The 26,510-nt window shown below is 57.8% G+C and overlaps 1 protein-coding gene across 25 annotated transcripts in view; it reads right to left on the reverse strand.

Annotated features, from left to right (window-relative positions):
- The window catches only part of NCOR2 (nuclear receptor corepressor 2), a 243,982-nt gene that overhangs the window by 108,046 nt on the left and 109,426 nt on the right, over positions 1 to 26,510 (reverse strand). For 24 of the 25 annotated variants that reach the window (XM_032243915.1, XM_032243811.1, XM_032243904.1 and 21 more), the window contains 3 exons: positions 22,610 to 22,666; positions 15,424 to 15,476; positions 3,440 to 3,506 (listed from right to left, as the gene is read on the reverse strand). In XM_032243915.1, the coding sequence (XP_032099806.1) occupies positions 3,440 to 3,506; positions 15,424 to 15,476; positions 22,610 to 22,666 (177 nt within the window). The remainder of the gene's footprint in view (positions 1 to 3,439; positions 3,507 to 15,423; positions 15,477 to 22,609; positions 22,667 to 26,510) is intronic. The other variant, XM_032243861.1, reaches the window with a different exon arrangement.

The raw sequence follows: 26,510 nt of genomic DNA on the forward strand, positions 1-26,510 counted from the left end.
GCAGCTGCAGGGATCCTTTTAAATGGAAATCAGATCCTCTCCAGCCCTCCCAGACAGCCTCCACCCCAAGGGCGGAATGGTGGGTGGGGGTCAAGATGGCGCTGAACTGGTAGTCATTTTAGGTGTGGAAATGCGAGGACTTCCTTCCTCACAGGAGGCCCAGGTGGCAGTATTCATTAGGGCTGAAGGGTGGGGTCTCTGCACCCATTTTCTAGTAGTGCAACAGCAAATACTTTCACATTCGTGTTACACACACACAGCAAATACAAGGCGCTGGTGACCCTGGGTGATCCTAGGTGGCAGGTATATAGGTATTCCTTGTACGCGTCTGTCAAATTTCTTAGAATAAAGACTTTGGATTCTTTATTACAAATACACGTATTAAAAATAAATGCGGTGTCAGGCCGGGCGCGGTGGCTCAAGCCTGTAATCCCAGCACTTTGGGAGGCCGAGGTGGGTGGATCACGAGGTCAAGAGATCGAGACCAACCTGGTCAACATGGTAAAACCCCGTCTCTACTAAAAATACAAAACATTAGCTGGGCATGGTGGTGCGTGCCTGTAATCCCAGCTACTCAGGAGGCTGAGGCAGGAGAATTGCCTGAACCCAGGAGGCGGAGGTTGCGGTGAGCCGAGATCGCGCCATTGCACTCCAGCCTGGGTAACATAAGTGAAACTCCGTCTCAAAAAAAAAAAAAAAAAAAAGAATAAATGCGGTGTCCCACCGCATTTAGAATCAAAGCTGAATGCCCCATCCCAGCTGGGGGGCAGATGTTTCCAGGCGACTCGGCTCCTGCCCCTAGCCTGCCACATGCAGTCCCAAGCTGACTCCAGCCTTGGAGCCTCTGCACCTGCAGTGCCCTCTGCCTGACACCCTGACTCCCGGATCTACACAAAGCCAGTCCTTTCTGGTTGTTCCCACCTGAGCACCGAGGTCCCCAGCCCATCTCCAGAGCCCATCTCTCTGCCCAGCTCTTCTCCCCACATGCTGGATCTGTTTCCTGGCCTGTGCCTCCTGGGCACCCGGCACCTGTGTGGTTATCTCTTAACTTGATACATAGATGGGACGCTCATTTCAAGAGCCTCTTGCGCCGGCCCCAGTGCCTGTGGGCACCACCTAGTCAAGGCAGGGGTCTCAGGAAGCTGGGCAAGGCACTGCGGGGCAGCCACCTCTCCTCACCTCTGAGCAGGGCCTGGGTCCCGAAGGCTGCCCCGTAACTTCCCAGGCACCAGCGTCTGGCTGGAAGTGTCTCGTCCCTCCAGTGCCCAGCCAAGGTCAGGGCCAGGGCAGGCAGGACCAAGGGAAGACCCTCCTCCCACATCGCACCGCCCCTGCTTCCAAAGCCAGGTGCCAGCACCTCCTGCCACAGCAAAGCCTGCCACCTGCCCAGGACCCCATGCCTGCCTGGTGTCCCCCGCCCCAGCCACTGCTCAGCCCTGCCGTGTGGAGGCTCAGCACACCGCCGCACCCCATACACCCTCCCATGTGCCTTCCGTCTAGCCTGACTGTCTCCACCCCTGCACACACTTCACTTCCTAAATGCCTGATGCCTTCCTGAGGTCCTTATCCTGGGCTCTCTCAGAACTGCCCCTTGGGGGTTCAGAGCATAGGCTAAGGAACCAGGTGCTCTGGGTTCAAATATCAGCTCCACCACTTCCCAGCTGTGTGATCTAGGGCAAGTTACTTAACCTCTCTGAGCCTCGATTTCCTCATCTGAAACATGAGGCTGAGCAAGTGCCCACCTCACAGGACTAAATGCTCTAATGTATGGAGAGCACTCAGAAGAGCGGCCGGAATACAACAGGCCTTGGAAGGGCAGGGTGTGTGGGCATCCTTCCTCATCCTTACGCATGATCTGTCCCTGCAGCCTGCAGGTCTGAGGACAGGGCCTGCGTCACACACACAGCAAGTGCTCCAGGACTGCCAGCACCCAGGCCCCAAAGGCATCGGGTCAGCTCGGTGTCCCACACGCTGTTCTGCCCCGGCCTGTTTCAGGTCAAGCTGCACTGTCATCACCTACTGTGTACCACAGACCTGCAGGCTGGGCAGGACTGAGCCACCCCTGCGCCCTGGGGGGTCCTCTCTGGAGGCTGGCACCTAGCAGATCTGACCCTGGGAAGGACACACAGGGAGCTGGCTCACAGGCCCTGCCCCAACACAGCTCAGGGAGGGCAGAGGTGGGGCTGGGGGAGCTGCAGGTGTGAGGGGAGCTCCTCCACCCTCCAGCCAACCCAGTTCCCAGCCCTTGGCACTTTTCCTATCCAAGAATCACACGGCAGCAGTCCCCATCAGCCCACCTCTTCCCCAGGCAGGGACCGTCTCAGGGCCTCCCTAGCCTTATCCCAGCCCCAGCCGTGTCCCAGCAGCCCTGTGGCTTGGGTGGAGTCAGAGAAGGTCCCATGACCCAAAACCAGGCGGCCTCACTCCATCTCCTCAGCATCAGCCACTGGTTCACAGGACCTGTGCCCTCTCCTGGCCTCATAAGAGCATCTGTGATTGGGAGGCCGAGGCAGGTGTATCATCTGAGGTCAGGAGTTCAGGACCAGCGCATCCAACATGGTGAAAGCCCGTCTCCACTAACAATACAAAAATTAGCCAGGTGTGGTGGCGCACGCCTGTGATCCCGGCTACTCAGGAGGCTGAGGCAGGAGAATCGCTTGCACCCAGGAGGTAGAGGCTACAGTGAGCAGAGGTCGCACCACTGCACTCCAGTCCGGGGAACAGAGCAAGACTCCGTCTCAAAAATAAATAAATGAAATGAAATGAAGGCAAGACTTGACCTAAAAGACTGTTCCTGCAATCACCCCCAATAACGCTTCCAGCTGCACCTTTCCTCTACTGTTGAAGCCCATCTGAGTCCGCGCTTCTTCCCCTGACGGCTGGGAGAACACTCAAGCCTCATCTCCTCCGGGAATTGGTGACGTCCAGAGTTACCCTAACCCACCACCACACGCCTCTGGCACACCCAGCCTGGCCGCCGTGGGCTGAGATGCGGGTCAGCATCCTTTCTGTTTGGGCGAAGCCGTTGCCCCCAAGCGCAGGCTCACGGCTCCAGGAAAGGCTCGTTTGTAAGGGCGCGGCCTGTGGCCCCTACTGCCCAGCATAGCCCCCCTAATCCTCCGCCTCGATCCAAAACCTCTTTCTGCAGGAAACACCCAGGACAGTCCAGCCACTGGAGCTTAGCAACTCGTTCTCCAGGCCAACATTTTGCTTCTTCCCTTCCAGGCTGGAAGAGGGGCCACAGAGCCCCCCCCCCCCCCCCCCGTGGCTTCTGGAAGCAGCTGCTGTCCTTCCTCCTTTCCTGGCCGCCCTGGCTTTTCCTCCATGGCCTGGACGCTCAGTGAGGACACATGGAACCTGGAGGCCCCGGCAGGTGTGGCCTCCCGTGGACTCGATCCTCCCGGACTTCAGGAAACCCGCGGGGCGCGCACGGACCTACCCATTGTTTCCGAGCGTGGTTCCTCCTCTTGAAGTACAAGATGAGCTTCTTCCGCATCGCCTGGTTTCTGTGCAGGAGGGAAGCAGACAGTCAGCCGGAGGCTCAGGCACCGGCCCCATGCCGTCCTCTTTGCTGAGAGAGACCCCCGAATTTGCCCCGCTATTGGTTCTCAGGGAGGTAAGACCCGCCCGTACTGGACCCCCAGACAGACCCCAGGCCGCACCCCGCCCCAACATGTAAGTCGAGCCCAGCGTGCAGACAGGAGGGCTCCCAGAGCCGGGGACCTGCGCTGCCCGCCCGGCCACACCAGCTGGCAGCCACATGAGCTGGCAGCCACACCAGCTGGCAGCCACACGAGCCGGCAGCCACACGAGCCGGCAGCCACAGCTGCCCAGGGAAAGGCTCACAGAGAACAGCCTCCACCTCCGACCAGGAGTGCAGGCCGGAGCACAGCCCGAGGCCTACTGTGCCCACAGGGAGGGTGTCCGGGGGTGACCTGAGTGGCCCCAGGGCTGGCTGCAACCCGGTGCAGTCACAGCCTCCAGCACAGCCAGCCTGCTGTGGCCAGAGGGATACAGGGAGGGTGGGGGCAGGTAGGGGGCCACCAGGCTTGGACTTCAGGAAACCCCCGAGAGGGGCTCAGACTTCTCAGGCGGGGAACACGGGCTCAACCAAGCGGGCTGCACACACCACTGCAGCTTCCCCGGGAAGAGGGAAGGTCCGGGGAGACGGGAGGTTCACAAAGAGAGGGAGACGGACACCCAGAGAGAGAGGGAGACAGAGACCCAGGGAGAGAGGGAGACAGAGACCCAGGAAGAGAGGGAGACAGAGACCCAGGGAGGGAGACAGAGACCCAGGGAGAGAGGGAGACAGAGACCCAGGGAGGGAGGGAGACAGAGACCCACGGAGAGAGGGAGACAGAGACCCAGGGAGGGAGGGAGACAGAGACCCAGGGAGGGAGGGAGACAGAGACCCAGGGAGGGAGACAGAGACCCAGGGAGAGAGACAGAGAGAGAGAGAGAGACAGGGAGACAGAGGTGAAGAAGAGACAGAGACTGGGAGAAGGGGAGAGACGGAGAGAGACAGAGAGATGAGATCTAAGGAAGGGCGGAGGCCTGGAGATGTGCAGAAGGTGATGAGACTCAGGACGAGACTGCAGGAGACAGGAGACGAGGCGGGTCAGAGATAGACAGCAGCAGCCAGAGACTCAGAGGAGTGACACCAGGAGAGGGAAAGACAGAGAGAAGCAGGGAGAGGGAGACAGCGACAAGGTCCAAAGGAAGGGGACAGAGACCTCGAGACAGCCAAGGGAGGGAGCCCCAGAGAGCAGGACGGGGGTATTCAGAGCCCCTGCTGTGAGGGCTGGAAGACACCCCCGCCCGCTGCCACACTCAGACCCCAGGACCGTCCTCTTCTCTCCCAGACCCTCCACACAAAGCGGGGCTTGCAGCTGGCCTCGCAGAGTCTGGGACCACAGCCGCCTCAGGAGCCTGCTATACACCTTAACTTGCTGTCCCCAAGCCAGGGCATGCAGTGGCACCCACTCTTCTGAGAGGGGACCCCCGCCTTCTTCATATTCTCAGCAGCGTCCACACCCCCTCAAAGCTCCAAAGCTGCTGACTGGGAGCGACGTCTGTCCAGCCCCCGGGACCCCAACCCCCCTGGAAACAGGAACAGGAGGGAACCCCAGGCACTGACGGACGAGCGAAGCCTCATGGGGCTCGAGGGCCTGGAACCCGCCTCAGTCCCTGGGTCATTCTGGTGGTGCCTCAGCCAGGACTCCCCACCTTCCATCAGCCTGGCCCCCACCCTAGCCAGGGCAGGCCCCGGGGGTCCTCAGTCCCACAGGCTACGACCAGCACCCTTCATCTCCTAACAGGGTGTCTCTGGGCCCACCTCAGAAGCCCTTCATTTCCTCATCTGAAATTGGTGGCATCACAGCTTCATCTTCTGTTACTCAACAACTGTTTACTGAGCATCTACTTTGTGCCAGCTGCTGGGGACACAACGGAGGGCAAGACACAGTTGAGGGCCCTCACAGAGGTGACATGGCCAGTCAGCAAGATGGCCAAGATAACCCTGGATTTGGGAACTTAAACAGAGAGGTGGGGGAAGGGTGTGGGCCGTGGTGTAGAAAGGTCTCCCAGAGGAGATGGCCTTGAGCTTGGGCTGGGATCTAAGCCAGCAGAAGGACCCAGCTCTGGGAAGATCCAAAAGGAAGGGAGGGCACCGCAGGAGCGAAGGCTACGGGAAGAACAGACAAAAAGAAGACGGGCCAGCCAGTGGTGCTGGGGAGGGGCAGAGGGGACGGGGGAGGGGCTGTGAGCAAGACTGGCAGGTCCAGTCCAGCAGGGTCCTGTGAGTTTCAACAGGGCAAAGGGCTTGGTCTTTTTTTTTTTAAAGGTAATCAGTTATTTAATTAGGTTATTAGGACATTTAAAACACCAATTTGTGAGGATAAATTCCATTTGTCAGGGCAAACACAGATCACAGGTAGCCCTGGAGCGGAGGAATAGCTTTGATTTTTGGTAAAATTTGTGAGTCCACAGCTTTCTGAACAATCTTGCACTGCTCTGTAATCTCGTATTTCTCTTTTTCTGTGTCAAAGATCTCACCTTCCTGGTGTCTGGGCTTCCGCAGCTGCTTCTTCTTGAAGTAAGCATCAGTAAGATGTTTTGGGATTTTTACATTGCTGATATCAATTTTGGGTGAGGTGGCAGTGACAAATTTCTGGTACGTTCTTCGCAGAGGAACTCAACTGAGGACCAGAGGTCCGGTCACAAGTAACAAGCCACTAGCCAGCTGCTTCAGGAAAACCATCCTCTTGCCCTGTGGCTCCAGTGAGGATGATCAGAATGGCCCCGGGGGTGATGCTGGCTCAGTCTGCTCACGTGCTGACTGAAGGTTTTCGCCGTGGCTCAAGCTTTTGGGGCGCGTCTTCAGTAGGATAATACCTAGGCATTTCGCGAAGTTTAACCACCCGGGTACCGCCGTTTTTGTCACCACCAACTGGTTTTGTAACAGTTGCAAGAAGCTTCTCCTTCTTTTTCTTTTCAACCTTGGATTTAGCCGCTGAGTACTTCCTCTTGTACACGGCCTTTCTGGGATACATGGCAGATCGGGGGTACCTGCCAATTCCCCTGACAAGAACAGGATTGCGGCTGCAATGGGGCTTCCCCTTCTCGGGCTTTTTAGCCTTGGGGTTACCCTTTTTCACTCTGCCACCAGCATCAGCCTTCTTGGCTTCAGGTTTCTTCTCTTTAGTATCCGGCTTCTCAACTTTTTCACCTGCCATCTTTTATGCAAAAGACAGCTGTGACCGCCTAGAGGCAGCGCGGGCCTGGGAGCCAGGAGCACAGCAGCACCCAGGTCTTGGCGAATCCCGCCCTCCACCGCAGACCCCAGACCCCGGACCCTGTACCGACTGGAGACGCTGCTGGGTCCAGGGCCCGGCCAGGAAGTTTGCAAGAAGAGCCCAGGGTGACTTGAAGCCAAGAATTGCCAAAAACAAAAGAAAACAACAGTCAAAAGGACACAGAACACAGCCTGGAGGCTTCCGACCGCCAGAGCTGGGACAGCGCAGTGACAACATGTCACTCTGGGCCAGATGAGGGCCCCAAGGGCAAAACAAATACCCCCGAGTCAATGTTATTATAAACACATGATTCAACACATCAACAAGTGGGGGAGAATCTGGGATACAGCCTTCTTCTAGAGTTCCAGTGAACACGTGTCTGAGAAATGAGGGAAACAGAACATCGGCATTAGAGCGCGGTCATAAGCCAAGTGCCGCTGGCAAGATCCAGGCTGAATGCAAAACTGGTTGGCAAAATTTTAAGGAGCAACAGGAAATTTGCATAGCCTCAAAGAACCTTCCCTCAAGTATGTATGAATCATGGCGGTGGCTTTAACTTACGCCCACAAATCTTTATATTCCTCCCTCCAAGAGGTGGAGCTTAACTCCCCTCTCCTGGAAGGTGGGTGGGACTTGGTAACTCCCTTGTAAAGAACAGAGCAAAGCAGGGAAAACTCTAAGGGCACCCGGAAGACCCAGGGCGAGCGCCTATCATGTCGGCAACACGCAGCCCCCTACCGCTCTCTGGTCTTCCCCAAAACCCACCACCCCAGTCTTACCAGGAGAAAACACCTGCCAAAGAAAGCCCTGGCCAGCACTCTTCAAAAGCACTGGGGTCATGAGAAATAAGGACAGGCTGAGAGGCTGTCACCGGCTGCAGACTAAGCAGACGTGAGCACAGACGCCGCGCGGGAACCTGAATCCGATCCTGGACCAGAAACCTGACATTAGCAGAAGACGGGTGGAAATGCGGAGACAGCCGGTAGTTTAGCGGGGGTCACGTGCTGCTATTGCTGTCTTAGTATTTTGTTTCCGCTTTTGTTTTTAGAGATGGGGTCTTGCTGTCTCCCAGGCAGGAGTACCGTGGCTCGATTGTGGCTTGCTGCAACCTCGAACTCTTGGGCTCAAGCAATCCTCCTGCCTCGGCCTCCCGAGTAGCTGGAACGACAGGTACGTGCCAGCATCCATAGCTAATTTGTTTTTTGGTAGAGATGAGGTCTTGCTTTGCTGCCCAGGCTGGTCTCCAACTCCTAGCCTCAAGCGGTCCTCCCACGTTGACCTCCCAAAGTGCTGGGATGACAGGCGCGGGCCACCATGGCAGGCCCCGGCTGTGCGAAGTGCTTCCCGGCTGTTACACAGGCTGTGCACGTGAGGGACTCTCTGCAGCGCACCTGCAGCCCTTCCGTTGTGCAGTGTACAATCCACTTATTCCAAAACCAACAGTCCCGCCTTCCCACAAAAGAAGAGAGATAACCCACTTTGAGACACGGCGGTGAGGACCACCACCATACAAAACTGACTCTGGGGTTTGCAAGAGGCATGCTGCCTAGAACAGGTGGGAATGTCACCCCCAATCCCCACCCAAAACACAGATTTGTGCAAGTCCTAAGCCGCAGCACCTCAAAACACGACCTCATTTGGAAACAAGGTCTTCAGGGCGGGGGCAAGTTGGAATGAAGTCACTGGGGTGGGCCCTCATCCAATGACAGGAAAAGAGGAAATTTGGACACAGAGACAGACACACACGGGGGGAGATGACGCAAACAGACACGGGAAGAACGCCATGCAAACACGAAAGCTGGGACTGACGCATCTCCCAGCCTGGGAACGCTGAGGAGGCCAGCAGCTGCCAGGAGGGGAACCAGCGAGGAAGGAGCGGCCCTGCGGCACCTGGACTGCCAACCGCTGGCCTCCGGCACTGTGACACGAGACAGTTCCTGCCATTCTCAGCCGCACAGTGCGCCACTGAGTGTTCAGGCAGCTCTGAGAAGCCAGTGCGGTGTGTGACCCCCAGCAAACCACACACCTTCGCTGTAGCCGGAAAGAGTCGGGGAGCATGGGGTGGCGCGGCTGCACGTTCTGTTCACCGCTGATGGGCAGTGACCAAGGCTGTGCGTCCTCCCTGGCTGATCCAGGTTTCCTCCCAAAGCAAGGACAGCACCTGGCCCCCAGGGACGTCCATGTCCCACACAAGAGGACACATGCCAAGTCTGCAGCAGGTTGCAAATGGCGCAGAGCACTGGCCAGAGCCGGCCCCCAAGAGCACCCCCGGGAGCGTTCTGTTGGGCCATGGTGCCTTCTAAAATCCTAAATTCGTTGCCAGCCACGAAAATCAGAGGCTGTTTAAAAAAAAAAAAAAAACTGAACCTAAAGCTTCTCTTGAAAACATCAGGCCATTAGGCCGCACCCCTTCATGGGCACAAGTTGAAAAACTGAGGCTTGGATGCCGCTTTCAAAGGCCGCTGGGCCCCCGTTCCGCAGTCCCTACCACGCTCTGTTGCCTCACAGCAGCCTCCTCACTCAGGCGTTCCTCCCACTTCTGGAGGCAGCCGCCTGGGCTTGCAGCCCCTCGACTGCTGGTTTATGATGCAACGTGCTCCACATTCCTCTGGCAAACTTCTTAAGTGTTTATTTTGTTCCAAGTAGTGTTTAGGCAATGAAGATGCAAAGAGCTTACTGCAGACACATCTTTTCTGCTGAGCTTCTGTCCTCCTTAGAGCACAGTGTCCAGGAGAGCTCTGGAGGGGTGGGCCAAGCTGCATGTGATGAGCTTGCTGGTAGAGGCATTTGTGGGGCGCCAAGAAGTCAGTTTACAAACACGCACGCTATAAGGAAATCTAGTGTCGTCACCTGCCGGGGCACGAGGGAGGAGAAGCAGGAGGTAGGAAGCAGGGATAAGGAGGCAGGAATTAGGAGAGTGTTCCCGGGGAGTCCAGTCGGACCCTGGCTGGGACTGGTCCTGGGGCTTATAGGGTTCTGGAAAAGGAAAGCTTGGGGCAATCAGGGGAGGCTTCCTGGAGGAAGGGAGGTTTGAGCTGAGGCCTGGGAGAAGCAGAGGAATGGGGTAGGAAGAAGAAAATGAGCAGAGCCCTGGGTTCCAGGGAGGAAGGCAGCGATAGTGAATCTGGAGGGGCAGAAGGGGTGCGCAGGGAGAGCCTGACCCCGGCTGCAGGGGAGAGAAAGGGTGGGGCAGCCGTGCAGGCCCAGATGTCTTGGGAAGAGACTGCGGGTTGGGGTGATGGTCCGAACCTTCTGCTCACTGAGTGGCAACCAAAGGCTGTGACAGTGCCAAGCAAAGTGATATGACTTGCCTGAGGTCGCCCAGCTAGGGAGGGCAGGGCCTGGAGTGCAGACCCAGGAGGGGGTGCAGGACTGGCCTAGGAACCTGGCTGTGTGACCTTGGGGAAGTCGTCCTACATCTCTGAGCGAGACTCCAGAGACCTGCTAAGAGTAACCTGGGTCCGGACCGCTCCCCCTTTCCGCCTGCACAGCCCAGCACTGACACTTTCCATCAGCCGACCCCGCAATGAGGCGGCAGGAGGGAAGGAATCAGGCTGCGAAAAAAGAAAGCGGGCAGCAGAAGAAACCGGCAGGTTTCCAGGCCTGAGGGGACCGTGGGCCAGGGCAGCCCCGGGCAGGGGGGCAGAACATGCCTGACCACAGGCTGCTGCTCACACCCGGGGCCCACACCCTTTCACCACGTCCCATGCGGGCTCCACAGATGCCCAGGAATCCCTGAAGGATCCTGCCCAGGGCGGGGTGCATCCCTCGATGGAGCCCGCTCTGGGGCTGCCCCGGCCCTGCCCCAGCTTCCCAAAGCCCCAGAAGTCTGAGCATGCCCTCCAGCAGCAGGTGACACCGGCAGTGCCTGAAGCAGGTGGTGGACGGAGGGCAGTGGAGGCAGCTCGGGCGACTCCAACGTGTCTGCAATCGCCTTACAGCAGGAAGTCAGGCATGAAATTAACTTTCGCTCCGAGGCCCCAGCACGCAGACACAGAGAAATTAAAGTGACGGGGCAAGGTCTCTGGGGAGGGAATGACCTCCCACCTTGCAGCAATGACAGCAGTAGGGGTGAGGAGACCGTGAGCTCAGGGGAGGCTGCTCGGGGGGAGGCTGGGCGCCCCACCTGACCCGGGCTGGATCATCTCATTGTCCCACGGCTGCAGTCACTTCTTACAATGTATTTATTCTCATCAGCCTCCCCTACTAGAATGTCAGGGCTCGCTCACTGCTATCTCCTGGGGGCCCAAAGCAGTGCCTGGCATACAGTAGATGCTCAGTAAATATTTGTTAAATGAGTGAATGAATGAATGAATGAATGGAGTCTGGGTCTCTGTAGATAAAAAGAAAGAAGAACCAAAACCATAGTCCGTGCTCTACACGCTGAGCACTGACCTCAGTGAGCAAGTATGAGACAAGTCATCACCTCTGTCTTGCAGATGCACAAACTGAGACCCAGAGAGCAAGGGACACACAGCTGGTCAGGCGGGCAGAACGAGCTGCAGTCCCACCCGAGGCCCCTGTATCCAGCCACGTGGCAGGACGGGGCCTGCGAGGGGCCTCCCTTCCCACACTCCAGCACTGGACCCGGGACAGTTTCTGCAGTCCAGCACGAGCAGGGTCACAAGACATCAGAGCCTGCAAGGAGTGCAGGGTGCAGAGGCTCCCGGGGGCAGCTTCCTGGGCGCTGCAGCTCTCCTGAATAGTATGCACCCTTAGCTTGCATACCTCCCAGTGACAGGGTGCTCACTACCTACCTCAGCAACTCCCACAGCGGCCTTCCCACAGGATTCTCGCCCCCATCTCCAGGTCCTTTCTCCCTGAGCCCACCAAAGCAAACTTTTAAAACGAAAATCTGGCTGGGCATGGTGGCTCACGCCTGTAACCCCAGCACTTTGGGAGGCGGAGGTGGAAGGATCACAAGGTCAGGAGTTCGAGACCAGCCCAGCCAATATGGTGAAATCCCGTTTCTACTAAAAGTATAAAAAATTAGCTGGGTGTGGTGGCGTGGACCTGTAATTCCAGCTACTCCGGAGGCTGAGGCAGAAGACTCACTTGTACCCGGGAGGCGGAGGTGGCAGTGAGCTGAGATCATGCCACTGCACTTCAGCCTGGGCAACAGAGGGAGACTCTGTCTCCAGATAAATAAATAAATAAATAAATAAAACAAAAACCTGATCACATTGTTTCCTGGGATAAACTTCGTTGCTAACTTCCCTTCCAGCAGATGATAAAACCCCAACTCCTTACCAGCCCCCTTTGACCAGGCCTGTGCCCTCCTCTCCCTCACCTGCCCCCTTGGGCCATCGGCCTTCTCTGTGACCCCTGCCAGCTCAGGGAGGCCCCAGGGCCTTTGCAACTCCTGCTCCACTGTCTGGGATACTCCCCAGAGGACCACACAGCTGGGTGTTGTTCAGCCTCCAAGGGTCCCCTCAACTGTCACAGCCTGCCCTGACCTCTCTGGCTAATGCCACCCCCCTCATTTTCCCTCCCATCACCCCACTCACCAGAGTCACAAAATGTTTTTTAAAATGAATGACTGCACATTGAAATTTAATAACCACACTGAAATTCAAAATATAAATGGGATGATAATTTTAGTAGAAAATATCCAAAAAAATCTAAAATTCTAAGGACAAATCAGTCCCCATAATTTACACAAATATTTTTCTAACCAAAAGTGATCACTTACAGTGTAAGAAATCTTAAATACTCATCTATTTGTTTCATATTTTATTGAGACAGAGTCTTGCTCTGTTGCCCAGGCTGGAGTGCAGTGGTATGATCCTGGCTCACTGCAACCTCCACCTTCCAGGTTCAAACAATTCTCCTATCTCAGCCTCCCGAGTAGCTGGGACTATGGGCACACGCCACCACAGCTGGCTAATTTTTTAATTTTTAGTAGAGACAGGGTTTCACCATGTTGGCCAGGCTGGTCTCGAACTCCTGACCTCATCCGCCCACCTCGCCCTCCCAAATTGCGGGAATTACAGGTGTGAGCAACCTCGTCCGGCCCATCTGTTTGTTTTAAGCGTAAACATGTTTGTTAGTGAATAAGACTTGGAACAAATTCAGTGAGGTAGTTACCTATTTAGTCAAAATGTACTTTACAGACCACAGCCATTCTCTGATGAAGATTACGGGATGTCGAATACAGCACTGGTTTTAACATGCTTACCGTTTTAGTCTTTAGACAAAGATGAAGCCGTATCTATTTTCTGGTGTTAACCATGTGAGTATCTTGCTCCTCTTTTGTTTAGATTGTATGGCTGTTTTTATTACCTGAAATCATCCACATTGTCAGCTTAAAATATCACTCACTTTAAGTGAAAAAAACCCTATGTAAAATTGTAAGTATAATAATATGGCTTTCACAAATTATTATGTCAAAAAGGAAAATCGTAAGTAGGTATATGAAGACATAAAGAGCTTAAGATAGTTATGTGAGCATAGGACTTTAGATTTGCTGGTATTTTCTTTTTCTTTTCTTTTTTTTAAATTTAGAAACAGAGTCTTGCTCTGTCGCCCAGACTGGATTGCAGTGGTGCAATCACAGCCCACTGCAGCCTTGAACTCCTAGGGCTCAAGCAATTCTCCCACCTCGGCCTCCGGAGTACCTGGGACCAGAGGCATGTGCCACCACACCCAGCTAATTTCTTTTCAAGTTTTGCTGTTTGGCCAGGCTGGTCTCGAACTCCTGGCCCCCGGCAATCCTCCCACCTCAGCCTCCCAAAGTGCTGGGATTATAGGCATGAGCCTCGGCATTGGGCTGGATTAGCTGAGATTCTCTTGTTTACTTAACTCACTCTGATTCTGTCTCCACTGCTAGACAAATCTTGATGAGAGGTGAGGACTCTGTTTTATCCAAGGCTGAGTGGCCAAGGCCTAGAACAGAACCTGACACACAGCAGGCTCTCAATAAAGGTGTGATGAATGAACAGATGAATGAATGAATGAGTGGATGAATGAATGGACGTCCCAGATAGCCCAGACTCCGTTGAGAACACCCTTCCCTCATCCCCTAAACCACCTGTGATGAGGTCCTAAGAATGTCCCCCTTGCCTTCACCACCCTCCACCTGTGGCTCCCCACCCCAGACAGGGGCCCCAGAGCGAGGCAGGTCCCAGAAAGCTGCAGCAGGGACAGGGTAGCCTGACTGGAAGACAAACGATATTGAGTCAAAAAGAACATGGTGCCAGATGAATGAGCCCACCAGGCGGATGCGGAGCCCGGGCTGCATCTGACTTGGGCATCCCGCGCCAGCCCAGGACACCGGAGCAGGACACATGCCCCTTCCTGACACTCTGACACTGCAGCCCCCACTGGACACCGGCTGAGGATGAGCCCGTGCCAGCCACACTGGTGAAGTGTCTTTGTCAGATGCTCCTGAACCTGAGAGGGCCAAGGGCCTCAACCAGCAAGGAGATTTCCAGGCTGCTGCCACAATCACTGGGAGCGGCGACAGGGGGCTGAGCTGAGCACCTGAGCCTGGACTAGTCGGCGACTCTCGAAGCTGCGACAGCAGTGATCTCCCTGGCCTCTAGGTCAGCACCTGCAGATGCGTGAACACATGGGAGCTTTGCAGGCCTTCAGGAACAGGGAGCTCACCACTGCTATATAGTCTGCAGTTCCATCCCAGAAACGCTCGGACAATCAGACCAGGCTGAACTACCCACCGAATCAGCTACACACCTCCCTCTGCAGCCACACTCTCACCATGACGAACCTGGAACTTCAACAGCTATGATCCCGAAGAGTCTCACCTCCAACCTACCAGCCCACCACACCCACGGCCACACGTTCCTCAAAGGGCAAGATCTGCAGGCCCTTTTACCTTTTAGGTTCCTGGGCAATAACCTGAGATAACATCCCCTCCTCAGCCCAGCAGTCTATGCTCCCATTAATGCATCCCAAGAAAAAGCTGGCCCCCTTCCGGCAGCCACGCCTCCAATGCCTTGTACCCACTTGCAGACACAATGCTACCAGCCTCCAGCACTGCCCCACCCATCTGCACATGGCACTTAATTGACATTTTCTTCCCTCCTGGCATCCGTCTGAAAAAAGGCACCGATCGTTAGGATATATCACACTGGCCACCTCCAAAGCCTCAGGGCCTGGATGAGTGCTCTTGTCCACCCCATGCTGGGCTGTGCCAGAGGGACGTCTCTGCGCAGATGCCAGCTGACTCCCAAAACATACTTATGCCAAAGCCCAAAACATGAGGCTTCCGCTTGCCCCGGGCCACTCCCCATCTGCGAGAGCCGGCTGCCCTCTGCCGCAACAGCTCCCCCCTGCTTGGACAGGACGCAGACACGCAGCCTGGGGCCTCTGACTTCCATCTCTCCAGGCCCACCCATGCACCAGCAGCTCCCTCACCCACCCTCCCAAACCCAGACTTACTTCCTGAAGCCTCGGAGGGAAATACTCTCCCTACTCCCCGCCCCCACCCCAGGCCTGCTCCGAACCCATCCGAGGCCCCACCTAGGACTGTCTCTTGTCCCCTCCTTGAGCACCTGGCCCTGGCCAGGAGCGCCTAATGGGAACAGACAGCCCACGTCCCACGCGGGCCGCTGAGAGCCCACCCACGCACCCTGCCCCCGTGTCTGCACGGCTGCCCGAGAGCACTCACATTTTGATGTTCTCATGATACTGCCGGGTGTCGGAGGGCTGGTTGTACAACGGCTGCAGAGGAAGAGAGAGAATCGCGTCAGAGCCCGCTGGCCGCCGCCCGCACAGACCCACCAGCAGGAGCCCTGGCCCCAGCTCCAAGGAGCCGTTCTCTGGGCGAGCGCTCAGCTGCAGCCAGGCATGGAACGGAACACAGGGACCCAGCAGTGGCCCCAGCCAGGAACAGGATGAAACTGGGTCCTCGGGGACAGCTGTGGGTGCTGTGACCACCCCCACCCAGGTGGTCGTGGCTGCTCTGCGGGGCATTGGCAGCACTGGCCTGGAAGGAACCACTGCCCAGAGCACACCAGGACGAGCCCACACAGCCCAGAGGCCGACCCGAACGTGGCGAGCCACTTGGCTTCCCGGCTCACCGTGGAAACACGCGTCCCGACACCGAAAGACACCACTCTGCCCCCACTAACCGGCAGAAGACAAAAACGGTGAATAATGCCAAGTGTTGATGAGGTCTGGGGTGACAGAAGGCTGGCACACAGCTGGGGGGAGCCAGTGTATGCGCACACATCCCCCAGAGAGACAGAAGCCACCTCCCGAAGCCTCCACCTCCGACCGCTGTGCAGACAGCTGGGAGCACCCGGGCGCTGTGCTCGTCCAGGAGATGGACGCTGGGACGCTCCTATGGCATAGCTCACCACGGGTGAGGAGAAGCCAGCGAGCCGCCCACCACCAGAAGGTGGCTAGGGGGATCAGGGCTTTGACATGTCACAAATCCCACCCAGCTGTGAGAGAGAGATGCCCGGAGCCACGGGTAGCAAGGACAGAGCTTCAAAGAGCACACAAGGAGACGCAGAAAGCACAGCGGCGGCTGTGATGGGGCAGGACCCAGCCAGCTGCCACGCGTCCCCTCCCAGATGGAAGAACAATGGTTAGCAACCAAGGGCACAGCCTGGTCCAAATCCCGGTTCTGATGCTTTCTAGCTGGGTCTCCCTGGGAAGTTACTTAATCCATCTGTGCCTCAGTTTCTCCTCATCTAAAAATGGGGTTGAACTCATAGGGTTCTTGTGAAGATGAAACGGGCAGTGCACGCGAAGCTCTGAGGTGAGCACCTGTAGGCTGAAATGCCCCGAGGTGCCAGTCACATTGCCGTCATCAGCGTGAATGACTGTGTCAATGGCAACCACCTTCCGCACCACCCTGCAGCCACCATGACCTTGCTGTGGCCGATGGAACCGCGGCACACTTAGCAAAAGCAGAGGCTTGAAGATGAGAGTCTGCGTTCTTGCCGCTTCTCTGTCAAGAGAACGAACGCGCCTAGCCTGGCCTGCAGGAAGTACAGAGGGACAAGGAGCAGAACGCTGCACCCAGCCCGGGCTGAGCTAGACCACCGGCCCACCAACTCCCCTGCCGGCCATGAGGTGCGTGAGCTGAGCCCACACCTGCAGGAGTGCGCAGCCAGGCTGGCGAGCAGCAGTAAGTGGCCGCGCTTCAGGCCCCTGAATGTGGGGCTGCTTTGTTCCCCGGCAGTAGCTATGTAAGCGCGCCGCGTAATTGACACGACCATCCCCGCTGTACACATGGCAGAATCGAGTCCTTAAGAGGTGACGACATTTGCCCACAGCTGGTAAGAGATGAGCCGGCCTCTCAGCTCCAGCACTGGAGGAAGGAGTCTGCCCCTCTCTGCCCGAGTCTGTGTGTGTCTGTGTGTCTGCCTGTCTCTCTCTTTCCGTCCCTCTCCCTCTCACACACCCACGCACACAGCAGGAGCCTCCTGGGGTGGCCATGGGTACTATGGTGGGAACACCAGGTACAGAGTGTGAGTGATCAGCTGGAGCAGAAAAGATGGGGGCGAGGAGTCCTGCAGGCTCAGGGCCGGACTGCGGTAACAGAAGGGACACACAGTCTCTTCCCTGGGGAGAGGGCTGCACACACCTCCTGATGACCCCAGCAGAGGGGGTCACCCAAGCAATGAAGCCCAGACCCCTGCCTGCCCATCCCCAGGGAAGGGCCTCTGCAGCTCTGCAGAACCTCACAGACAGTCTCAGCTGGCGACAATGTCGCCTTCCTCCCTGTGGCCCCAGGTCCCCTCCTAGAATTGGCAATTCCAGGCTCCTGCTCAGCTACCCTCCTGGGGACAGAGATGTCATCCTGCAGCTGTCATGGGCCACTCCTCCCCATACTGGGTAAGGCTCCTCTCCCAAGATTCTCAGCCCTGAATGGGGGGCAGTTTCCCTACCCCAACCCTGGAGATTTGAACAAGAGGAGAAGTGGATGGAGGAACAAGAGGGCCCACGGTCAGAGTCAGTGCAGAACTTTCCAGCGAAGGTGTGGCACAGCCTCCCTGCAGAGGGCTGCGGGTCCTCGTCTCAGGAATGGCAAGGGGCCCTGTGAAGATGCCCACGTGATAACCCGGGGCAACTACGTTATCTTCTCTATCAAATGCCAATCAAATACAGGCCAGGTGCAAGCAGGCATCGCTTAAAGGTTCGGGTTCTGCAAACAGGCCCCGATTTAAATGCTGGCTCCTCTTTCACTAGCTGTGAGCTTGGACAGGTGCCCTCAACACTCCAGCCTCAGTTTCCTCATCTGAAAAATGGGTGTAGGGCAAAGAGGACCTACTTCATGGGAATTTTGGATAGCCCAGAAAATTTCAGACTTGGTGAAAGTTGGAGTTTGCCTTCTTTTGGTTTTAAAGATAGCAAAAAGCCTAAAGGGGCCAGAGAGGGGCTGGCAGCCCAAAGTACCTAGCACACAGCCCCCGGAGGGAGTGCTGAGCAGACGGGACGGTGCTTCTTCGGCACAGGGCGGGTGCAGGAACTCGGGACTAGTTTCTGGGGGCAGCAGAGCCTGCTGAGCCTCCGACCCACCGAAGCCACAGGAGAGGGAGGCCACTTCCACTTTCACTTGGTGGCCTCCAGCCCCCGCTTCTCAAGACAGCCATGGGTGAGGGGCCCACAAGGCAAAGGCCGCGAAGGACTGAGGGTGCTGTGGGCTGCTGCTGCTTCTAAACGGGGTACCAGCCACTCCCCGAGGACTGAGCCCCAGGAGCCCAGGGAAGACTCCGGGCCCAGGGCTGCCTGCCGTGCTGGGCATCGCCATGGCAACAGGCTGAGGCCAGCCATCTTGGAAAGCCCAGCTGGGGGTGGGGGGAGGGAGGGACAGTGACACGTCCTGGCAGCTGCATTGCTGAGGAAACACAGGGCCCGAAGGGACTCTCCAACTCCCCCTCTGCAGAAGGGACTGCACAAAGCCCCGGCGGCTCCCCAGCCCAGGACAGCTGGAGTCCCCACGTGAAGCTGCGAGGCACCTAAACAGCCACACAGGCTGGGGACACGCTGGCCCCCACCCCTCACTCCCAGGCCTCATCCTCCCAGGAGAAACGACCCTGGGGATACACCCAGGTGAGGAACACTCCCTCCCTCCTGAGGCCCAGAGGAGTGTGGAGCCCAGGGCAGCGGAGGTGGCACCCAGGAGGCCCCAGGGCCTGGCTCTCAGCACCCGTCTCTCTCTTGCTCAGTCTCTGTCTCCTCTAAAAACGAAGGCACAGCCACTCAGGGGGCAGAAAGAGGGCAAAAGGAGCAGGTGGCAGACACAGGGCGCGGGCAGAGATGAGGCACGGTGGTGACTAAGAAAGGCAGCAGGGGCCAGGGAGGAGGCGGCCCCCTCAGGCTCCAAGCCAGCCTGCAGGGCCACCAGGAAGAGCCACAGTCCCAGGCGGCCCGAGCTGGCAATAAATGAAGCATCAGCCCCAGCCCTCAACCCGCTGGTGACACCAGCTTCTTAAAATAACGCCTTGGAACAGGAAGGAAGCAATGACTCAACGCGGCAGAGAGGTCGGGCTGGTGGGCACGCCCTCCGCCGCTGGGCACGCCCTCCACCACCTCACCGCTCCCAGCCTGGCCTGGCCCCACAGCTGGGCTACAGGGGCCATGCCCACCACCCCGGCACGCCAGACCCCTGGTGCTATTTTCATCCTTTCCAACACTAATTCTTCCAGGGAGGCCACAGGTATCCGTCCCTGCTGAAGGGAGGGGCACTGGAACTGCACCTGCAGAGGGAAGAGACCTGGGCACTGAACTCAGGGACCCGTGGCTCCTGGGTCCTCAGGCTGTCCCTGGCCCAGGGTTCTGGCACCCAGGTGGTAGACAGGTCCCTGAAGAGGGTGCACCACGGAGCCACCCCTGCTCGGAGGATGCCTGTGGCCACTCAGGCCTGGCAGATGTGTGCGGAGCTGGCCGGACGCTCCCCAGGGTTTCAGCACACCTCCCCGCCTCATCACCTGCTGTGTGGCCCACACGGGGCACTCCCCTCGCTGAGCCTCATCCAGAAAACGGGATGGCAACAGCTCTGTGAGGCACCCTCCCTGTCCCCACTGGCTGGCACCAAGCCAGGGGCCTTCGAGAGTATAAGCACTAGACCTTTAGCCTCCTGTCCCATCAGCCCTTGGAAGCCTCTGCTCTGAGATTCCCAACCAGGGGGCAGCCCCGTCCCTTGTCTCCAAAGAACCTGAGAAGATGCACAGTGAGGCCCCGGGTTCCAAAGCTTCTGACACCAACAGCCACCCGCTCCCATCTGCCCCTGTCTGCCCATGGACAGGGGCTTCCTGGTCCGTGTCCCTCAGGCCTAAGACACGGGGGCTTCCAGGCCCTTCCCCCCAGCAAAGGCGAGTGAGGGTGGCCTGGAAGTCTAGAAATGGTTGGGAACCGCATCCAACCCTGCCATCACCGTGTGGCAAAAAAGGGGAAACCGAGGCAAGAGGCAGCTGCCTGGTGGGGATGTGAAATGGTACGGCCACATTGGAAAACAGTTGGGCAGTTGCTCAAGGGGCTAAACAGAGGGTTAAGAGACGATCCAGCAACTCCACGCCTGGGCGCGCCCGGGAGAAAGGCAGACGCACGCGCACATGGAAACAGCACACGAACACGCGCACACGGAAACAGCACACGAACGTTCACAGCAGCCTTACTCTCCACACCCCAAATACGCAGACAGGCTCGCGCCCACCCGCCAGGGCGTGGTAAACAGCACATGGCCTGCCCCTGCAGGGAGACAGGATTCAGCCACAGAAAGGAATGAAGGCGAGACCCACGCTCCACACGGATGAACCTCGAAAACATGATGCGGAGTGAGATAAGGCAGACACAAAGGACCGCATATTGCAAGATTCCATTTATAGGAAATGTCCAGAATAGGCACATCCATAGACACAGAAGGGGCTCTTCTCGAGATGATGAAATGTTCTAAAATGGACCGTGGCAACAGTGGCACACATCTGTGAATACACTAAAACCCACTGAATTGTACACTTTAAGTGGGTGAATGGCATGCGAGTGAATTTTACGTCAATAAAGCTGTTTACAAAACAACAATAAAAAAAAAAACAAGGAAGCAGCAGCTGCTGCTGCTGAAAACTTCCTCCAAAAACCACTTCCACTGAGAGAAGCACGACCCCAGGCTAGAGCCTGTCACCCAGGCCCCCCAGGCCCCCAGGCCCCCCAGGTCCGAGGATGTACCTGGAGGGGGCAGAGCCCTGAAGGGGTGGAAGTGCCAGGTGAGGCTTCTGAGCCCAGCCAGTGGCGGCCAGGTGGGCGGCTGGGCCCTGCTTCTGAGCTGGAGGAGGCCCTGCCATCTCCTGCCTGCTTCTGGCTTCTGAGCAGGCCTGGGAGCCTGCAGCTTGCAGTTCCTGAGTGGCCTCAATGGGACCCCAAGGCTTCGGGGGGGCTCTCCTCGTGTCAACCTGAGCAGCCCGTAGAAACTCCACGGGAAGCAGCTCATCTCCAGATTGTTCTACTGAGCGCTTTGCAGGCGCAGCAGCTGTACCCAGCAAGCCTTGAATGGGCATCACTGCGCTTAACCCTGGGAAGACCCTGGAAGGAGGCCCTGGGGTCTCTGCCTGTCACAGGTGAGAGCACCATGGTCCTAGAAGGTCAGCCCCTTTCATAGGGCCACTCGGCAAACACGAAGTGGAGCTGTTTAGACAAAGGCTCTGAAGGTGTGAGACTTCTGCTTCGTTTCTTTATGAGGCAGGGTCTCGCTCGACTCCCCAGGCTGGGGTGCAGCGATGTGATCATAGCTCACTGAAGCCTCCAACTCCTGGGCTCAATCGGTCCTCCTGCCTCAGCCTCCCAAGTAGCTGGGACAACAGGTGTACACCACCACGCCTGGTAAATTTTTTATTTTTTTGCAGAGATGAGGTCTTGCTATTTTGCCCAGGCTGATCTCAAATTCCTGGCCTCATGCGATCCTCCGGCCTTGGCCTCCCACAGTACTGGGATTACAGATGTGAGCCACTGCACACGGCCGAAGGCGTGAGACTTTATCTGCACCCTGAGTGGACTCACACGCACACCCTAGCCCACCACGCACAGAGACTATCCCTCATCTGGCACATGTGGGTAGCTGTATGCCATGCTGGCCAGCTCAGTGGGCACAGAGGGCTGTGTGGCAGGCAGGGACTCTGGCCAGTTCTCTGGGGCTTAGGGCTACTGCATCCACCCATCCTCAGCCCAAGGGACTCCAGGAGGCCTGGGCCCTGCTTTCCCACTCTGCTGCTGACATGGCATCTTCCCACAGCAAAAGGACACTAGTGACGGTCACCACTGTCATCATCGCCACCACCATCATCATGGCTAATGACCAGGACTGAACTGTCCACAGGCAGGTGCCGCACCTGATGCTGGATAAACATTCATACAGCTCCCCCTCACTGGAACCCAGTGGAGCAGGCGCTATTAGGATTCCCATTTTACAGATGAGGAAGCTGAGGCACAGAGAGGTAACAGACGCACTCAGGGTCACCCACACCGCGGCATACCCGGGAGTGGACCCAGATCGTGTGACCCAGGAAACCGACTCTGTGCTCAGCTGGAACAAACGCGACGGCCTCCAGGTGTGTGATTTCTCACAGCCCACACAACAGGGCTCCGGGCGTGCACACGAGTGCGCAAGGGGCCCCCCAGGCGCTCCCTGCCAGACCCCCACCCCCAACCAGCCCAGCCAGGCACGCCCCACCCCGCTATCTGCAGTCCTCGCATCAGGAAGGTGGGTTCCCTGCCTCCTCCGCGGACGCTGCCTGGGCAGCGCTTGGCAATAGATGACTTCCTCCTCCCCCGCGCCCTCCCGCCTCCCTGCCCACCTCTCCCGCCACCCCCGCCCTCCCCAGATCCCCCAACCCTGTACCCCAGCTCACCAGCTCCACCTGGGGCCCCAGGCCTTCCAGAATCCGATGTGCAGCTTCAGCCTTCTTCTGCAGGGTGACGGCAAAGAGGAGGAATTTTTTTAAAAAACAAAAAAACACAGATTATAAATAGAGGCTCCCTGGAGCAGCGGGCACCTGCCCAGCCCAGCCCAGCATGCTGCTCCTCAGCACAGGGGAGGGAGGCCCAGGGCCCCCTCCAGAACCTCCCCAGGCTCGAAAGAACACAGAGGGGCCTCAATACCCCCGCAGCAGCCCTGGCAGGTCCGCCAAGTTTCGATTTTAGCAAACGCCGGGTCCCCTGAAGCCTGCTCCCCAGCAGGCCCTGCTCCCCCAGGGCCCAGCGATGTGGGCACCGCTCCCCGCCAGCCCAGCCAACACTGCCAGCCCTGAGATGCCTTCCCTCGCCCTGGAAGCTGGTTGGGCTGTCTCAGAGCTAGTGCAGCCAGCTAGGGAAGGAGGAGGAGGTGGAGGAGGGAGGGTGACAGAGGCGCTCAGAGATACCCTTTCTAGGATTCTTGTGTTTCACAATCATGTGATTATTTCTGGGCTGCCCCAGGGCCTCCCCGCCTCCTCCCCACTCACAACCGGGGACTTATTAGGAAAACAGGAACATGTGGTGACGGGCTCGGTGGCCGCTCCGGCAATAGGCTGGACCTCCGGCCCCCACCCAGGCCTCGGTGTGAAGGCAGACATTGTGCCTGGCCTAGCCCCCAGCCCCCAGCCTGGGACCACCAGGGCCCGTTCAGAGGAGGCCAGCCCGGGTGCAGGGAGGCAGGGGGCAGAGGGGCTCCTGAAGGTGGCTTCACAGGGCTTTGTCGGAGGGCAGGGGCAGAACTCAGGTGGGTTTGGGTGCCCTCTGCACCAGGTTAAAGTGTGTGTGCACTGGCAAATGGGTGTCCCCAGGCCAGCGCGCGGCAAGCCTCTGCTGTGATTCAGCTGTACCAGGCCAGCCACTCAGTATTTGGCAAGGACTGGACGGACAGGCCACAGAAGTCGCCATCACCATACTGAAACCATCCCCAGTGACTCTAAGCCCAGATTGGCCAAAAGGAGGTGACCCCCAGCCCTGGGAAATACGGATGCCAACAAAAATTTGACGCAGCCTTTGCCAAGATCTCCTTGCAGGGTGGAGGGGCCCAGCCTCCCCGGGCTACAGCAGAGAGAAGAGGGCATGGCGGACCAGCTCGCTCCCCCTCCCGGCCCCTGGAGAAAGACAGCGGGTATGTAGGTGGGCTCAAGCTGGCACCTAGGACCGCCTCCGCCTAGAGCCCAGGGCCCGGCCCACCGAGAGCAAAGCCATGCTCCCGGCCACCTTCACGCTGAGCCGAAACCACGACACCTGCAGCTCAAGGTGCAGCCGGAACAGCAGGGGAGAACGATTACGGCGCTGATCACTTCCCTGAGTGCCCGCCATGAGCCAAGCATCGGGCACACGTGTGTTCCTAACATTTCGATCCCATGTAAGCACCACAGGAGGCACACACAGGAGTATCCCCATTTCTCAGATGGTGAAACTGAGGCACAGAAACACAACACAGGGAAGAAGCCCTTCATATGACCTCCAGGACAGAGGAAGCCAAGGCCCAGGTCCCATGCAGGGCCACCCCTAGGCTTGGGACTAGTATTTCTGGTACACAGGGGCAGACATCAGCCCGACAGTCACTGCCCCAGCCACACCCTCGAAGCAAGAAAGTGTCTGCCTCAAGATGGGAGAACCCCTGAGCCAGGCCCAGTGAAGGACTGGGTATGGGGTGGCATGGGGGCAGAGCAGCTCCCAAACACTGGGACCAGGCAGAAACATGGAAAAAATGGTACCTGGCTCCCGCCTGCAATAAATCCAAACACTCGGCAGTTGGTTAAGGGCAGTAGCAGCAGATTACTACGCTCAGGCAGAGAAAGGTACGTGTGAATGCCGGGCACAAGTCACTCCCCTGGAAAGGTAACAGAAGGGATATACAGGCTGGGTTTTGAGGGGCTAATAGGACTTTGTGTGTATCATCTGTGGGGATCAGCAGCAACTGTCCATCTAGATAAAGGAATGATACCAAACGGAAAGGGCCAAGCCACTAGAAACGCCACGGCCACACAGCTAGCACCTGGAGAGCAGGGAGGACCCCTTCTTCACCTGCTGAAGCCGCAGGGAGCCCCACCTCCTCCTGTCTCTCTGGCTGTTTCCTCCACCTCCTACCCCCGCACCCCCTGCTATCAGTGTTGGATTTGTTCCGGCTCCACCGTCTTCTGTGGTCCTGCCTGTCAGCCTTCCGGGGGGCGTGGGCCTGTGGGGCCCTGTCCCAAGACGGGCTGGCCTTTCTCAACACATCTGCTCAACATCAGGTAGCTGGCTGCGCTCTAACCTGCAGCAATCTGCGTCTCCTGCCTGGCCACACTCACCCGGGTGTCAAACTCCCAGGACTTTGGCAAGGATGTTCTGCAGGGAACAAAATGTCACCTCTTCCCTCTTTCAATGCAGAGGAGACACCTGCCAGAAAGTGGCATGGCTGGGAACGTGGATGTGGGCTAGATTCAGCCCCGTGCCAAAAATTTCCCCTCACCTCCTCGGCTGCTGACTTCCTGCCACCCTGAGTACCAAATCCAAACGCCTTGCCAGGGTCAACAGGGTCCCAGCCCTCATGGGCCCTCAACCCCTGCTGGCCCCTCACTGTCCCCTGCACACTGAAAGCCACTACTGCCTCTGAGCCTTTGCACCTACCATTCCCTGCCTGGAATGCTGTTCCCCACATGTTCACATGCTCTTGCCTACCTCTTGCTCACGTCTTGACTCAGCCTCCCCTCCCCAGAGAGGCCTTCCCTGATCCCCCACAGGAGGCCGGACCACCTTCCTCAGCTACTCTTCCCCACCGGGCTGTCTTCACAGCACACTCGTCATGGGTAAGGGTGTGCATCCCACTGTTTATGTTACTGACCGTCTCCCCCAATGGGACATGAGGGGCAAGGTGCCTGCTCTGTTCTCTGCTGCACCCACAGTGCCTGGAACAGCGTCTGGCTCAGAGTGGACGCTCAGGAAAGGTCTAACTCCGGGAAATGGGGCTGGGCTGGCTCCCTGGCTCAGGCTGCCTCTAGGGCAAAGCATTCCTGTACCCCCAAGGCTCTCCGGCCCCAGCCCAGAACCTGCCCTCTCAACGTGGCTGCAGCTGGCCCAGTGCCTGCCACCCCCCGACCAGGACCAGAGGAGGCCAGCGCTGGCCACTGAGCTGCTGTCGTCCATCAGTGCCCTGCACAGGGCGGAGGATAGCGGGCACTTTCTCCAGGGCCGAGTTGGAAGCAGTCGCATCCCCCGGCATGCCTGGCCTTTCCAAGGACACGGGGGGTGGGGGCACAGAGATGGAGAAGAGGGCAGTCTCCCTACTCTCCAAGCCACAGCCAGGATTGCCAAGTGTCCCAGTAACCCGTTTCTGGGGTGCAATGGCTGCCCCATTTTACAGATGGGGAAAGAGAGGCTCAGAGAGGATGCCTGGATAGGTCACTAACCCACACAGTTCCAAAATCCCAGACCCTTCCCACCTGACCCTCTTCCATCTAGAACTTCGCACCCCAACACTGCCATGGCGGGTATTTGCACATCTCCTCTGCCCCCTGGGGCCGCCTCTGACACTGGCTCCCTGGCTGCCCCTGGCCCCAGCACACAGCGACTGTTCCAACAGGAGCTCCTGCCTGCATCTTCCCCGTGCAGGCCCAAGGCCCAGCTTGCAGAGAACACCAGGGCACACTAGTTAGAGCTGAACCAACTCTACCCAGTGGTGGCAAAACCCAGGGGCTGCTCCAGCATAGAGGAGGGCCTGGGGCTGGGCTGAAGCCTGCCGGCTGGGAGGCTGGAATTCAGGGGACTCAGCCCCACCCTGGGGGAGAAGGGAAAAGGCCTTTCTCAATCCCA

The sequence above is a fragment of the Sapajus apella genome, unplaced genomic scaffold (assembly GCF_009761245.1).
Source record: "Sapajus apella isolate SASKATOON/1434 unplaced genomic scaffold, GSC_monkey_1.0 scaffold2, whole genome shotgun sequence".
Classification (NCBI taxonomy): Eukaryota; Metazoa; Chordata; class Mammalia; order Primates; family Cebidae; genus Sapajus; species Sapajus apella.